The sequence below is a fragment of the Trachypithecus francoisi genome, unplaced genomic scaffold, assembly GCF_009764315.1.
Source record: "Trachypithecus francoisi isolate TF-2019V2 unplaced genomic scaffold, Tfra_2.0 Lachesis_group7, whole genome shotgun sequence".
Classification (NCBI taxonomy): Eukaryota; Metazoa; Chordata; class Mammalia; order Primates; family Cercopithecidae; genus Trachypithecus; species Trachypithecus francoisi.
Window position 1 is genome coordinate 60,569,704 of NW_022681472.1, and position 15,790 is coordinate 60,585,493.

At 32.9% G+C, this 15,790-nt stretch overlaps 1 protein-coding gene across 4 annotated transcripts in view; it reads right to left on the bottom strand.

The window, feature by feature from the left end:
* The window catches only part of LRP12 (LDL receptor related protein 12), a 97,865-nt gene that overhangs the window by 29,787 nt on the left and 52,288 nt on the right, over positions 1 to 15,790 (bottom strand). For 3 of the 4 annotated variants that reach the window (XM_033202451.1, XM_033202450.1, XM_033202454.1), the window contains one exon: positions 11,513 to 11,569. The exons of the other annotated variant lie outside the window; for it this stretch is intronic. In XM_033202451.1, coding sequence (XP_033058342.1) covers positions 11,513 to 11,569 — 57 coding nt within the window. The remainder of the gene's footprint in view (positions 1 to 11,512; positions 11,570 to 15,790) is intronic. 4 annotated transcript variants of the gene reach the window in all.

Genomic DNA, 15,790 nt, shown 5'->3' on the forward strand with positions numbered 1-15,790 from the left:
AACTTAGAGGCTAAGTATGACACACAGTGCTGAGGATGAGATTTCTGCTTCAAGTCAGAAATGCATGGTTTCCAAGTCCAAGGACTATAAGTATCATTAACGTGAAGCACATATGCAGGCCCTGGATCCACAGATGATGATAATGTTATAAAATTACCTAATATTTACTGAACTCTTACTACCAGTCAGGTACTTTAATGCTTATTATTATTATCCCTACTTAACAGATAAGAAAAAAATGGAGGCACAGAGAAATTTGGTAATTTTCCTAAGGTCACAAAAAAGCTGTAAGTGTCAGAGCTAGGATGGAACTCAGGCAAGAGACTTCATACAAGCTGTATTCTTAACCACTAAGGCAAACTGCTGCCCACTAAAGAACTCCCTATGACATCTGGAAAAATTACCAGGGAGGTGGAAGGGAGCCGCTTCAATAGCATTTAAATGACAAAAGTGGTCTATTCTAGAAAAATGAACTATTGGTCCTACATTAACATGGATTAAAAGGGTAGATAATCTATAATAACAGAGAGAACATAGGTACAGTTAGTAGTTTTAAAATTTCTAAAGATTGATTCCATTATCTAAGAACTACAGGCAGGACTGACCAGCTTCTTAGTATCTTTGGAATTAAAAGTATTATAAACAGCATTCTAGAACCTACTTTTAATGATAAGAGAACATATATACATATAATTATGGGTAAGATGCTTAGGGCAAGGAGTAGAATAGAAGCAGTAAGGGCATGAAGTGGAGGCTGAGGGAGACATTTCAAAGGAAGACCAATGGACAGACACTTAAAAATGGACAGTTTGGAAAGCATGCATATTCAGCATAGAGTCTATGGGCCACTGAGAATATATGGCAAGTGACCAACTGTTGGAATATGCAAGAAAAATAAGTTAGAGTACTATAGTTGCCCTCCGTTGAAATGTCATGTATTAACGTAACTAGGCCCTGTAACCTGAACCGGAAACATACGCCCACAGCTAGGCAGAAATGACTTTGATTCAAAAGTCCTCTTCCTGTATCTTGACTGCGCTTCTTGCCTAAATAGTGTCTTGATTTCTCTGACTCTCCAGACTCTTTAAATGGGGTTTTCTGACTCCCTGGCACCTGAGCCAAGCTGCATCATAATGCGAAATGTCACAACAGTCAACATTTTGAGGATGGACAGAGTTGGAAGGGAACAGAGATTGAACATGAGTAAGATTTTCTTAGAATTACTCCAAACTTCATTCTTTTTAAAAAAGAAGTTAGAAAACTGAACTTCTCCCTGTATGGGAATAATTACTAGCACTTGAACATAGGTTGAGTACCCCTAATCCAAAATGTTTGGGACCAGAAGTGTTTTGGATTTCAAAATTTGGAATATTTGCGCATGTATACTGGTTGAACATCCCTAATCCCAAATCTGAAATGCTTCAACGAGTATTTCCTGTTAGCATCATGTTAGTGCTCTAAAAGATTCCGGAGCATTTCACACTTCAGATTTTTAGATTAGGGATGCTCAACTTGTAGCAATATTTACTAGCCTAAGATGGGAAAGGTTTTAATTATGACTTGAAAGTCAAGAATCAGGCAAGCAGAAAAAATGATATTAATCCATCACTCTCACTTAGGACTCTCATTACTCTCAGACTTATTATTAGAAACTGCAAGTGCCATGGCATCTAGGAAATCTTATATCCAGCTGTTTATAATTTAAATGAATATTCTTCTGCATTAGTACTGACATTTAAGACTGAATACAGCCACATATTTATTCTTATCATTCTAAGTGACATTCTTTAAGGACCAAAATATTTTACTTGGCTATCGGCTGTAATCAAGGCAGGTAATTTCTTGGTATCTTGAAAGTCACTAATGTTCAGAACAAACAAACTATAATCAAGGGTTATATGGCAATAAAATAAAACATAAAATCAGAAGAGACAAAAATATAGATAGAGAAGGAGGAAAAAAACAAAAAAACAAAAACCAGGGTCAGCACAGTATGAATGAAGATGAAGATGAGGAGAGCAAAGACACTGAATATACCCACCTAAAATGGAACTAACTAGTCAGCTTCACCTGAAACTTCTTAGTAAGAATAATTTAGGATTTTGCTAACAATGCATAACATCAGATGAATAGAGAAGATGTATATTTTTATGCCATTTTTAAAGGGCTTCTGAGGGCAATTTTTTTTCCTGCAAGCGTATAAAAATTACTGACATGGTACCTACATTTTCCGATTTTAAGCACTACAGAAGACTAAAACGCTAAAGCAAACAACTACTATTTCCAGAAGGGGAAAAATTACTAATTTTTGAAGGTTACTGTGACTCTGGGTTGGAAGCATAAAAAGGTAAGGCAGAAATCATCACTTAAACTAACTGGCCTTGGAGCTCATGGTTTTGTAACCCATCTCTATCAGCTTTGACACAGTTTTTAGTATACTCACATCTTCCACGAGTGTACCAGTTACTGTGTCCTTTGTCAAGGGTGGTACCCAGAAATAAACAATACCAGAGTACGTTTGCATGAATACTAAAGAAGAACTATCATCTGCTTGGTTCTGGATACTGTATTTCCATTACTGCAGTTTAATATCAAATCACCCCCTTACTTATAACAGGCTATTAGTCAACTAATACCCAAGTACAGTTTGCTTATTCACCAAGTGACTGGCTTTTGCACAATAGTTTCACAGTACAATGAATTCAAATTCATGCCTTGGCAAAAATTACTGATAACCAACATGTTATCACACTTTGAAGAGTCATTCCCAAAGTTACAGATTGGAAAAGAAAATGTCAAATGCTTGAACAGAACTTGCCTTTTTACCTTCACTAGGTTTGGCTCACTCAATGAAATAAATATATCCATCCAGATGAACTTCACTTCTACCATCTAAGCACTGCATACTCTGTCACAATACAACCTGTTCTGTCTTGTCTATAATTCTGGTACTCACATGTGCTGCTCTAATGCTGGGGTTATTGTTCATTACAGCATACAATGAGTATTCCTTATCCAAAATCCTTGGGACCAGAGTATTTTGATTTTTTTTTCAAATTATGGAATATGTGCAGATATATCCTTACTAATTGAGCATCCCAAAACCAAAAATCTGAAGTGTGAAATACTCCAATGAGCATTTCTTTTGAGTGTTATGTCGTTGCTCAAAATGTTTTGGATTTTGGAGCATTTTGATTTTTGGATTTTCAGATTTGGGATAGTCAACCTGTAATGTAACATACAAATATAACATAATTATTTTGTTATAAACACATAATTGTTCAATAAATACTTGATATAATATATAAAATAGGTTATAATTATATAACATAAAGATGCTTCATATAAGACATTGGCCATAAGATTAGAGAGTACATAATATAGAAATAATAATAGCACCATTAGTTGCCTTTCCAAAACTTAAAGGGAGTTCACTACTTTAAAACTTTAAGTGTCTCAGAAGTAAACTCTGAAGGTAGACAATGACTTTAAAAATTATTAGCATCCTATAGTAATTTTTTTATATAAAGAATGTACTGTCTCATATTCCCTACTCATTTTCTTTATATAAAGGATAGCTTCTTGGGTTCACACTACGTTCTATTTCTATATTCTGGAATCCTAAAAACCCTAATGTATTAATAATCAATAAAATGTAATAAGCCTTCTTTCTTCATTTGAAACATGGATGAAAGACATTTTTATAATACTGGTCAAAAGAACTAGTGAAATTCTTCTTAGTAACTTTAGCAAGAGGTCCAGGTACCTAATTAAATAACTGTAAAATAATATTAAAATTACATAGGAAAGGTGCAAAGGACCACTTGACCTGCTACTTATTCATGTAACTTTTCTATATTTAAAAAATAATTTTGAACTTCTATCAGAGATAATTACAATTTAACCTTTATTTTCTTTCAAATTCTTTATTTGGAAGATCTTAAACATGCTAGGATAATAAAAGCTTTATCAGACTAGATGTTCTTCCAGGAAAATTTCAAAATACCATGTTAAAATATTTAAGCCCAAAGCTGTGGTTAAAAACAAAAGCCATTTTAATTTAGTACTCTCCATTATTACAAAATGTTGTTAACTAATCTGAAAGTAAATTTACTGCAATTTAGAAAATATGTCCCTATTTTAAAGGCCACAACTAAATTAACAGTTGTAAAAGGCATACAGGATTAGCAATGTGCTAGGCCTTCGAATATTAGAAACTATAAAATGCAAATACATAAAAGCAAGAAAGGCTGATGATTTTGATAGAATAAAATTCTGACAGTATAAACAATACTTAAAAACTATCTGAAGTCTATTTTATATACTCTGCTAATTTAGTTAATATGAATAAGGATTAAGAAAGGAACTTCCTAAGTAAATATTCTCTCAGCTCACAGAAACGTCAGCTTTGCCTGACAAAAGATTTCAAGTCAAATGCAGAGTAGACTCAAAATCAAGGTAATCTCAGACTTCAGCTATTATTAAAAAGTACGAATATTTGGAAGTTGTATCATTGGTAATTGGAAATACCATGTTAATCTTCCTATGTAAAAAAAAAGCTTCTGCCTGAGAAAGCAGCAAGCCTTAACATCTGTTCCTATTAGCAAACAGAAAATATTTTATAAACTTCAGGCTAGTTTTTGCCTAACTATAAAGGAAAGCAAATCTCATTCTCTTATTCTTTGAAATGTTACAACTCCAGGCCATGAATCAAAAAGAAAAGAAAATGTTACTTTTTTTTTTTTTTTAACAGTTTGACAGAAAATAAAAGGTTGAGACTTGAATGGAAACATAATAAGAAAAAAAGTTAAGAAAAACATGATTATACTGAAAGTAAATGCAGACAACTGTGTAAATTAGTACATCCTTTTTGGAAGGCAATCTGTCAGAAAGTTTCTAGAGTCATTAAATTATTTATGACCTGTGATACAGTAATTTCACTTTCAGAAATGTATGCTAAGGAAATATTCTTAGAAATACAAAAGGCTAGATATATACAGTTGACCCTTGAACAACATGTGTTTGAATTGTGTGAGTTCACTTACACATGGATTGTTTTCAATAAATACACTGGAAAATTTTTTGGAGATTCGTGACAATTTGAAAAACCTTGCAGACAAATCAGAGACTGGAAATTTTGAAAAAAAATTAGGTATATCATGAATGCATATGTATGTAAAATACTAGTCTATTTTATCACTTACTACCATAAAAAATACACTAACCTATTATAAAGAGTTAGAATTTATCAAAACTTACACAAACACTTGCAGACCACACACAGCACCATTTACATTCAAGAGAAGTATAAAGATGAATACTAAATCATAACTGAATAAAATTAACTATAGGACATACTATACAACTAATTATTCTGTAGCCACCTCCCACTGCTATTTTGGTGAGCTCAATTTGCAAGTATCTGCTTAAATCGCTGTGTGATGCTGATCACCTCCATGTGAGCAGTTGGTATCTCCAGTAAATTGTGTGTCACCGTATAATGTGATCTCTGGTGGTTCTCATGTATTTTTCATTTGTTTAGTGCAATACCATAAACCCCAAATAACACCATGGGATCCATACGAAGTGCTACTAGTAATGTTGCAAGTGCTCCCAAGAAGCAAAGAAAAGTCACGACATCACAAGAAAAAGCTGAATTGCTTGATATGCACTGTAGACTGAGGTCTGCAATTGCAGCTGCCCACCTTATCAGACAGATGACTCAACTGTAAATAGCTAATGTAAACTTACAGTATCAATAAATACAGTAGCATACTGTAAATGGATTTTCTCTTATGCTTTTCTTAATAACATTTTCTTTTCTCTAGCTTACTTTAAGAATACAGCATTTAAGGCTGGGCACGGTAGCTCATACCTGTAATACCAGCATTCTGGGAGGCCGAGGTGGGCAGATCACTTGTACTCACAAGTTTAAGACCAGCCTGGGCAACATGGCAAAACCCCATCTCTACAAAAACAAAAATTGGCTGGGCATGGTGGTGAGCACCTGTAGTCCCAGCTACTCAGGAGGCTGAGGTGGAAGGATGGCTTGAACCCAGGAGGTGGAGGTTGCAGTGGGCGGAGATCATGCCGCTGCACTCCAGCCTGGGTGACAAAGCCAGATCCTGTCTCAAAAAAAAAAAAAAAAAAAAAAAAAAAAACAGCATTTAATACATATAACATACATTAATTTAATTGAATGTTTATGTTGTTGTTAAGATTTCCAGTCAACAGCATGCTACTGAGTACTTAAACTTTTGGAGAATCAACAATTATACATGGTTTTTCGACTATGCAGGGTGCCCCTAACTGCCATCTTGTTCAAGAGTCAACTGTATAAGAATATATCTCTTGAGCAAGATCCAAATTAGGCAAAATCCATTGGAAACAACCCATTATAATGAAGTCACGTGATGGAAATTTTATGCAGGCATTACAATAATGGATATGAAGACTAAGGGAAAAATGTACATAGTGTTAAATAGAAAGAGCAGGAGATAAAATTAGGGATAATTCAAATGCATATACAATTATTTTTAAGGTATGTACACAAAAGGACAAATAAAAAATTTAATATACTATTATTAACTATTCTAGGAAGGTAGGGTTAATGGGCGATTTTCTAATGCTTTTTTTCTAAATGTTTAATGAAACTTGTATAATAAATAGAATTTGTGAAAACAAAAGACTTGATTTAGAAGTAATCAAGAATAAGGAGAACATAAATTATTTCTAGAATATCCTGATTAAAGTCAATATCATAGATTACAGAGTAATTCAGGTTAAAGCAGATATATTTTAAAAAATCAAATATATGTGTTTAATGTGTACAAGGGCTTTGTGGTAAATCAACTTGACCTAAGATATATTTCATTCTATGTAGCAGATGAGCAGTAATTTGGTAATTTTAAACATTTCAAAAAGAAACATAATTTAGACATTTTTTTAAAAAAGTGATTAAAATAGCCTTCCTACTCTCTCGTGTATGCAATTAAATTACTTGGCAGTTTCTGTGGTACAATTCATACTAATTTTCATATATTATTAAATTTATAGAAATATCATTTGTCTTTTCTCCTTTATTTAATATATGAAGGAAGATTTAAAATTCTGGACCAAGAAAAGTACTAAATTTTTTAAAAAGTACAAAAATTAGATTTTATCCAATATTCTTTCCCATTATATAACAACTAGATACATACTTTTTGATAATTTAACTACAATTTCTTATGCCAACCCTGTAGCATAAGAACAAGCAAAAAGGCAAAGATTTATCTTTCCTGGCAAGGATTTGAGGAGGAAGAAGATGGAAATAAACAGAATATTAAAAACAGAACAAATTATTCCAAGCACAAGAACCAAAACTATATTATTAATTAGAAATTAGTAATTCCCCAAAAAATTCATGAGTAAACAAAATGAAGCACTTAATACTATGCCTAATTAATAAAATAAGAAAAGTTAATATTAAGTCATTTACTACTTACCAGATATTATAACTAGGCTTTTTACAAATTCATATTCTAACTTAATGTGTTCATTATTTGGCATAATGTGCCTTAGTACATTAAGACCATATTATAGGTATGGTTTGCACATTTACTTCTGCTATTAAGTGGTAAGTTCCTTGAGACAGAATATTTTACTCACCACTTACTTCCACCCTCCTTGGCACAAGGTCCTATCAGGTGCTTGATACATGTTAAATGAACTGAATTCATTGCCAACAGGGTGACTATACAGCCTGATTTGTCCAGAACAGTTCTTGTTTTGTCACTGGTGCAGCATAATTAAAAATAATGTATTATTTCGCTTTCAAAGTGTCCTGATTTGGAAAATAAATTACCTGATAACACTCGGTGTAGACAATTAAAATTCTTTCTAAAATCATCAATATACTTTCCAAAGTGCAAACGACAATCGAGCAGGGCACTGAGCACCGGAAAATGGAGTAGCAGAGGTGAAAAGAGCAGGGGAAGAGCAGAAATAGATGGTAGCATAGAATACTGAAGCATCTCACCATTTCTGTTGCTTGCTGATCTCAATAGAAAGCAAGTCCTGCGTTTTGAGATTCTTCCAAAGGCTAGCTCTCCATTTAGACCAGCACTGAAGGGGCCCTAGTTTCTACTGGGGATGCAAGGATTTCAGAAAGCTTATACTCCATTAAACATTACATCTATAGCTCCGTACTGGCCTCAGAAAAAAATGCAATGAGGCCAGGCACGGTGGCTCATGCCTGTAATGCCAGCACTTTGGGAGGCCAAGGTGGGCGGATCACTTGAAGTCAGGAGTCTGAGACCAGCCTGGCCAACGTGGTGAAACCACGTCTCTATTAAAAATACAAAAATTAGTTAGGCATGGTGGTGCACGCCTGTAGTCCCAGCTACTTGGGATACTGGGGCAGGAGAATCGCTTCAACCCGGGAGGCAGAGGCAATGACTCTGTGTACCCAGACATACCTTTGGAGACAGCATCCATTTATTTTTAATAATATAATTCCATTTATTTTTAATAATATAATTGGAATAGATTTCATGTATTATTCTTCCCATTCTATGTTAGAAAGATTTTGTAAGATGAGACTTAGAAAAAATAAGCCATGAATAAGGTTTTACTTACTTCTGAAATGGAGTATTTTATTGATGTATAAATATATTTAATTAAAACACACATTTTGTTATGGCCTGAATTGTGTTGCCTCGAAAACTCATATTTTAAAGTCTAACCCTAGTACATCAGAACGTAACTGGATTTGGAGAGACAGTCTTTACAGAGTTAAAGAGTTAAAGTTAAAATGAGGTCATATGTGTGGCCCTAATCCAATATGACTGGTGTCCTTATAAGGGGAGGAGATCAGGACAACACACACAGAGGGGAGACTGTGAAGAAAGTAAGACACCATTTATAAGCCAAAGAGAAAGAACTCAGAAGAAACCAACCCTGCTGACACCTGGATCTCAGAATTCTAGCCTGCAAAACAGTGAGAAAATAAATTCATGTTGTTTAAGTTACCCAGTCTAGGACATTTTGTTATGGTAGCCCTAGCAAGCTAATACATATTTCTAAATATATATCTGAAATTCAGAAGAAAAAAAAAGATTAAAAAATGTAAAATATCTTTACTTCTGATTTCTTTCTTCAAACAGAAATTTATTGAAGGGTATTATCAATGTTCAACAAGAGCCTAGTGGTCTAATCACAAGCAAACAGCTAAAAATAAGTATAATCTAACTCTTGATTAGTTGACACAAAATTCAGAATATAGTACTGTATCTGTCCAAATTTCCAACTTTTCATAACTTCTCATACTCTGCATTAATCTGCATAACTCAGCAAATCTGCATTTGGAAGTGATCAAAGAACATGATAAAATCATATATGGTAAGAAAACTGATTCAAAGGGTAAGAAAGACCCAATTAGATTTTAATGTAACAGAGCACAAAATGCTCAATGATATGGTATCAGACTCCACATTGCAACTAACCTTAAAGAAACTACCTCTTTTTGAGTTTTGGTCTAGTATCACAGAATATTCATGATTATCTGAAAAAGGCTATTAAAATATTACTCTCTTTTCCAATCACACATCACTGTGAGGCTGGCCTGTCTCCTAGTATGTCAAACAAAGCATGATGTTGCAAAAGACTGAGTGCAGAAACAGACAGGAGAATCTAGCTATCTTCTTTTAAGCCAATCATTACTTTATAAAATTATAAAATAAAGCTGTTCTTATTGATGTTTTTTGTTTTGAAAAATATATTTTTCATAAAGCTATAGTACATATTGATGTAAACATGCAATAGGTTACTGTTATTTTTAATTGTACTAATGAGTTTTAAAACAAATTCTCAGTTTTAATTTCTAACATAGTAAATATTGGTAGCTGTAGCTCACATAAACAAAAACTCTTTAAAGTCCTTGTTATAGACTGAATTGTGTCCCCCATCAAGCCCATATGTGGAAGCCCTAACTACCAATGTGACTGTATTTGGAGATACAGCCTTTAAGGAAGTAACTGGGGTTAAATGAGGTCATAAGGATGGGGCCCTAATACCATAGGACTGATGTTCTTGTTAGAAGAAGAGGCACAAGAGACCTCTTGCTTTCTCTGAACATTCATAGAAAAAAGGCCATGTGAAGATACAATGAGAAGGTGGCCAGGAAAAGAGGTCTCACTAGGGACCAATCCTGCCAGCACTTTGATCTTGGACTTCCAGAACTGTGAGAAAAATTGATGTCTGTTATTTAAGCTATTCACAGTAGTATTTTGTTGTAGCAGCACACGTAGACTAAAACAGGCCTCAGTAGTTTTTAAAAGTTTATAATGGGTCTTGAGACCAAACCTTTTGAAAACTACTGAATTATATAGTAACCATTTGGTTGTATAAGTTAAAATGTTTGTAAACAAGCAACTTTATAGTTACAACCTGGAAAAGTAATTAAAATTCTCATTATTCAAAATGTAAAGAAAAAAGGAGAAGGCCGTCTTTAAAATAACCTTATTGTTATTTGATATATACAATTATGTATCATTTGAGAACATATTTTTTAAAAAGTGAAACAAACTATGAAAAAAAATTAATGCAGGCACTGAAGCACTTGCTTTGCATCTTCAGGAAACTAGGCTTGTTGATGTGTTTGACTAGAGCATACGAATCCTTAGAGTATTTCTTAAGTCTATAAACTTTCTGAATACAAAGTCAGACATAAAACAAAAGAACAAGATTTGCTTCATGTGAGGAAAAAAGAACCAAACGAATTACAAGATGACACAAAGAAGTTAATCAATGGATTGATAAATACACTAAGTGCAGTTTTAACCACACAAAACTTACCAATATAGGGAAATAATAAATGAACAGTAAGAAAATCTATTTCAATATATGCAAAAATAAATATTTTAGTTCTCCTAGTAACTAACTGTGGTTGATATAGCAAAAATGGTAACAGAGTTGTGGAAGTGACCTAAGAATAAAAATTTTAGTAGTTGTAAGTCTTTAAGTAATTCTAAAGTTATAATTATAAGTTATAAAAGCCTAGATGAGTACAAAAAATACATTTACCTCAATGATGAATTTCCGAATTTCATGGACACAAGCATATTGGGTTGCTTTTAATAGCAAATAAACTGCGTGCTCAAATACAATAGTTTTATGTAGGGATAGGATTAGAGCCTTAGAATCACATTTCAGTAAATTTCATTTCACATAACTTTGTATGGAAAGAAAATACTAATTCAACTTGAGCTAACTTTTCCCTAGGTTCAATGTTTGGATGAAAAAATAATTATGCAGTCCGTTTGGAAAAGTATAATCAATCCATGGGCATGCAAGTATCAGTTTTATCTTATGAGAATTTCTCCATGTTCCAGTTACTTCATTCCTTATTACATGCTGCAAAAAGCAGTAATAATTTTTATAGCCAAATATCACTTCATAAGATACCAGGTGGCTTTCAATATTTACCATATAAGTCATGCATGAAATTTAAACATTACAAAAAATGACTTACCAGTTGACACTCCTGAAATATGCACATTTTCAGAATGTTCTGCAAGAGCACCATTTCCTAAAATTAAACATAATGAATAAACTAATATCCAAGATAAATTTATAAAATTTTTCAGATCCTCCCTTTAAAAGAGAAACAATTACATAGACCTCCTTTTAATATTGAGAAGCTAAAGTTTCTTATAATAATCTTCAAAACAATCCCAGGAAGCTCAAAATCGTAAGTGTAATGGGGAAAACAAACATTTTAGAAATCTCAACAATGTAGTGTTTATAGATAAAGATCAAATAGATAGATCTGATCAACACCAGAAAGAATTTTCTATCAATTAATAATCAAAAGGGAAGTCAGTACTGCTACAAGAAAAAAACAGAACACAGCTTGTTAAAAATAGCATTCCCCGAAAAGCATGTCCAAATCAGCCACAAGTTGGTGTAGTAATTTCTGTCAGGGCCACACATGTTGGTACTTTAAAAAAAAAAAAAAAGAAAAGTCTTGTATTGTCTTCTAAATCTTCAAAAAAATCTTTCAAATTTTTCTCACCAACAATTCTAACAATCTTAAGTACTGGGAATATTTATTCTCTCAAATTAATGTAAACAATGTCTCTTCAGATATTTGTCTTAAAATTTTGTATTTCATACATCATTAGTTCTAACCCATTAGTTGGATCTGGCATCACAACAGCTCAGAAACCGAGCAGAGAAAGAATTCTCCTTGGAGTCAGGTGGGGAAGGAAGCTAGTCAGAAAAAGCTTAGAAGGCAAAAGCAGAATTTTCTTTCATGGTTGAGAGTGGAGAAAATAGCAAATATTATAATTAACAACTTTTTGTTTACAACTATCACACTTCTATGATTGCTTGAATATTGTATCGCACCCCCCACTCCAATGCACTAAGCTGTAGGAGAACAGAATTTGTGTTTATTTGCCGCCCCCCGTAGGCACAGTTTCTGATACAGAAGAGGTGCACAAATAGCTGATAGATGAATAAATGAGGGATGTCCTGATGATTAAAATGAAATCATGCCCATTAAGCACTTGATATAGGGCCTGGCACATAGCATTGAACAGGTGTTGATTTTTGTAACTGTGTAAAGTATATTATTATTACTAAAGAAAAAATAACAGCGATAAAACAATATTTTTGGTTCAACTACAGCTATACCCTTCAAAATGAAAACATACATTATGTTTCCCTCAAGAATGAAACAGTGGAAATGATGAGATACGAGGGAGGGCCATATTAAGTATACAAATAAGTGATTATATTCATTTTAAGTACTGCGCATTGATGCAAAAAAAGGCACAATTTCTTTTTCTCATTTATTGTTAAATGCCACACATATAGAATTGAAATGACTAGAAAGACTGTACCCATTTCTTTACCACACACAATTTATAAAAACAGGCAGCAGAAACAAAACATGAAACTGATTCAATAAAACACTTAACAAGGTTTGCCAAAGGTCAGTATAAACTGCCTAAATCCTTGCCACTCACGAGTAGACTAGCAGTACTGGCCACCTTGGGAGTGTGTTAGAAATGCAGAGACTCAGGCTCATCCCAGATTATGGAATCTGAATTTATATTTTAACAAGATCCTCCTGCACACTCAGTGATCTATATGCACATTAAAGTTTGAGAAGCACTGGTAAGGTTTGGGCTTAAACCTTCTACTTCTATATTATACACAGCTACAAACCATAGCTATGTAATTTGTGATAGCAACGTTTCCAATATCCGTAAGATAGCATATTAGGCTCAGGAGAGTTTTAATATCAGATTTTACTTTTTAAAAAAAGAGACAGGGTCTGACTATGTTGTCCAGGCTGGACTAGAACTCCTGAACTCAAGCAATCCTCCTACCTTAGCCTCCCGAGCAGCTGGGACTACAGGAGTAGTCCCAGTTAAGATATATTTTAAACATGAAATTTTTCCAGTTGGGTAAACAGAGCAAAAATAGAAGGCAAAAAAGCAGCATAATGTAATATTGAAGATTGTGGATTCTGAGCTATATTGCCAGGATTCTAAAACCAGCTCCATTACTTACTTGGTGTGCAAGTTACCCAATCTCTTTGTGCCTCAATTTCATCTTTTAAAATGGAGATAATACCTACCTTATAGGGCTTAGTGAAATTCTTTATTAACAGTAAAAAAAAAAAAACTAAAACTATTATCAACATGCACATGAATAAACTGATACAGCCTTATAATAAAATATTCAATAAACAAATAATTATATAGGTACTAATTGGATACACATATTAAATTAAAAATGTTTCAGATGAGCAGTAAAGTATGATTTAATTTTAACTTTAAAATTATGTATGTATAGTTTATAATATGCAGATGTTAAACATGTCATATATATGTCTATGCATTTACATAAACACTGATGAGCCTAAGGGTATACACAATCTGTGAAGGAAAACCTCTAGAACTGGAATTAGAGAGGAAGTTTGAATTGTATACTTTAGCATTGGGCAAATTTGTTACAAACAGGCACAGATTTCTTTAAAAATTTTATTTATATTACAAAAAAAGATAAACAGGTGAACAGAATATAGTTCATTCCCATCATTCTGGATAAACAGAAATGTGATAAATATCGTGCCAATTATATTAAAATTTCATTGAAGTATTAATGATTTTAAAAACTGGTTAACCCTTTAAAACAGAAAACATGATACTACCAATTTCCCATACATTTACTCTAGCTTAAAAACAATCCTATTTAGAAGTTAAAAAAAAATCAGTGATAACTTCTGTTAACATCAAAGTGATGTTTCTGCTTCTGAACATCACTTGAAGAAGTGGGCTACTTAATTTATGTGTACTGCCATTCTAAAAAATATTTTTACAAAGATGTCTTTTTTGTAAAAAAAAAAAAATATTTTTTTACAAAAATATTTTTCAAACATTTCTAGGTTTCCAGTAGATAGCCCAAAGAAAATTGCTTTGTTAATACAAATTATATTCTCCTTAATGCCCCTCTCCCAAACCCCAAGAATATTTCATATGTACGAATATGAACACCCGCCACCAATCTTACTATGACTACAGTGTTCAAATGCAGTCATTTCAGATATTTTTTCAGACATCACCCTTTAGAGATAGCAAATACTAAAAAAAAGTCTGATGAAACATTACTTACTTAACTACACATTAACAGCTAATTATGTAATGAAACAGTTAAGTAGATAAACCCTAAAAAAGATTTTTCAACTACGAAAAAGTTTCATTATCACCTAAATCAGAAAATAGTTTGTTATGACAATTTTTTGGTCTCACTAAACACCAAGACGTAATCAACCATTCCTATTTATTGCTCTGTAGTTTTGACTGCAGTATGAGAGAGAATCGACTAAAACAGATGCTATTTTAGGAAATAAACTATACAACAGTGATATGGAGCTTGAGTTCTCGAGTCAGACTCCTGTAATAAAACCCCAGCTCTACTATTTATATAGTCATGAACTTCAAATGACTTCTAAGATTCAGTTTGCTCACTTATATAATGGGGATGTTATCGTAAGAGAATGTCTAAATTTATAGTCTCTGCATCCCTGTTGCTTTATCTTTCTGTCTTCTTTTATATATTTCTGTCCTTTTTATTTAAGAACTAAAGTTCTTAAGAATAGCTAATAAATACACCTAAGATTTGATATATATGTACCAGCCAAATCCTAAGTGCCTTACAAGAGTTCACCCAGCTAATCCTTTAAACAACAGTTCATTTTACAAATGAGAAAACCAAAGCTTCTAGCAGTTTAGTAATTTTTTTTCCAAAGAGCTAGTAAGTGGATGGATTGAACATTCAAATACATAGTCATTAAAAAGTCTGTATTCCTCACCTCTTAAAAAGAATTCAGGCTCAATACTAATTCCCATGACATTAAAAAGTTTGTGTTCCTTGCTTTTTTTTTTTTTAAAGGATTGAGACATGAATATATTTCTTGCTTATGTAAGAAATAGTGCTTAGCTCTCAGAATTAAAATCTACCTGCCACAGCATTCCAATTTGTAAGAAAAACATTGGTTTAAAAGTTAAATGACTGGCAGCTATAAGAAACGAAAATGCTCAGCTTCCTACAATTTCTTTTCTACTTCTCAGTGAGAGTAGTTATCAAACATAAACACACACACACACACACACATATATATATATATATATATATATATATATATACATATAAACCAAAAAAGCAAAGATGGTTCCTATTTTATTGCACTTAAGGAAAAAGTTCACAATCTTAATAGGGCTTGTCAAGCTCTCCA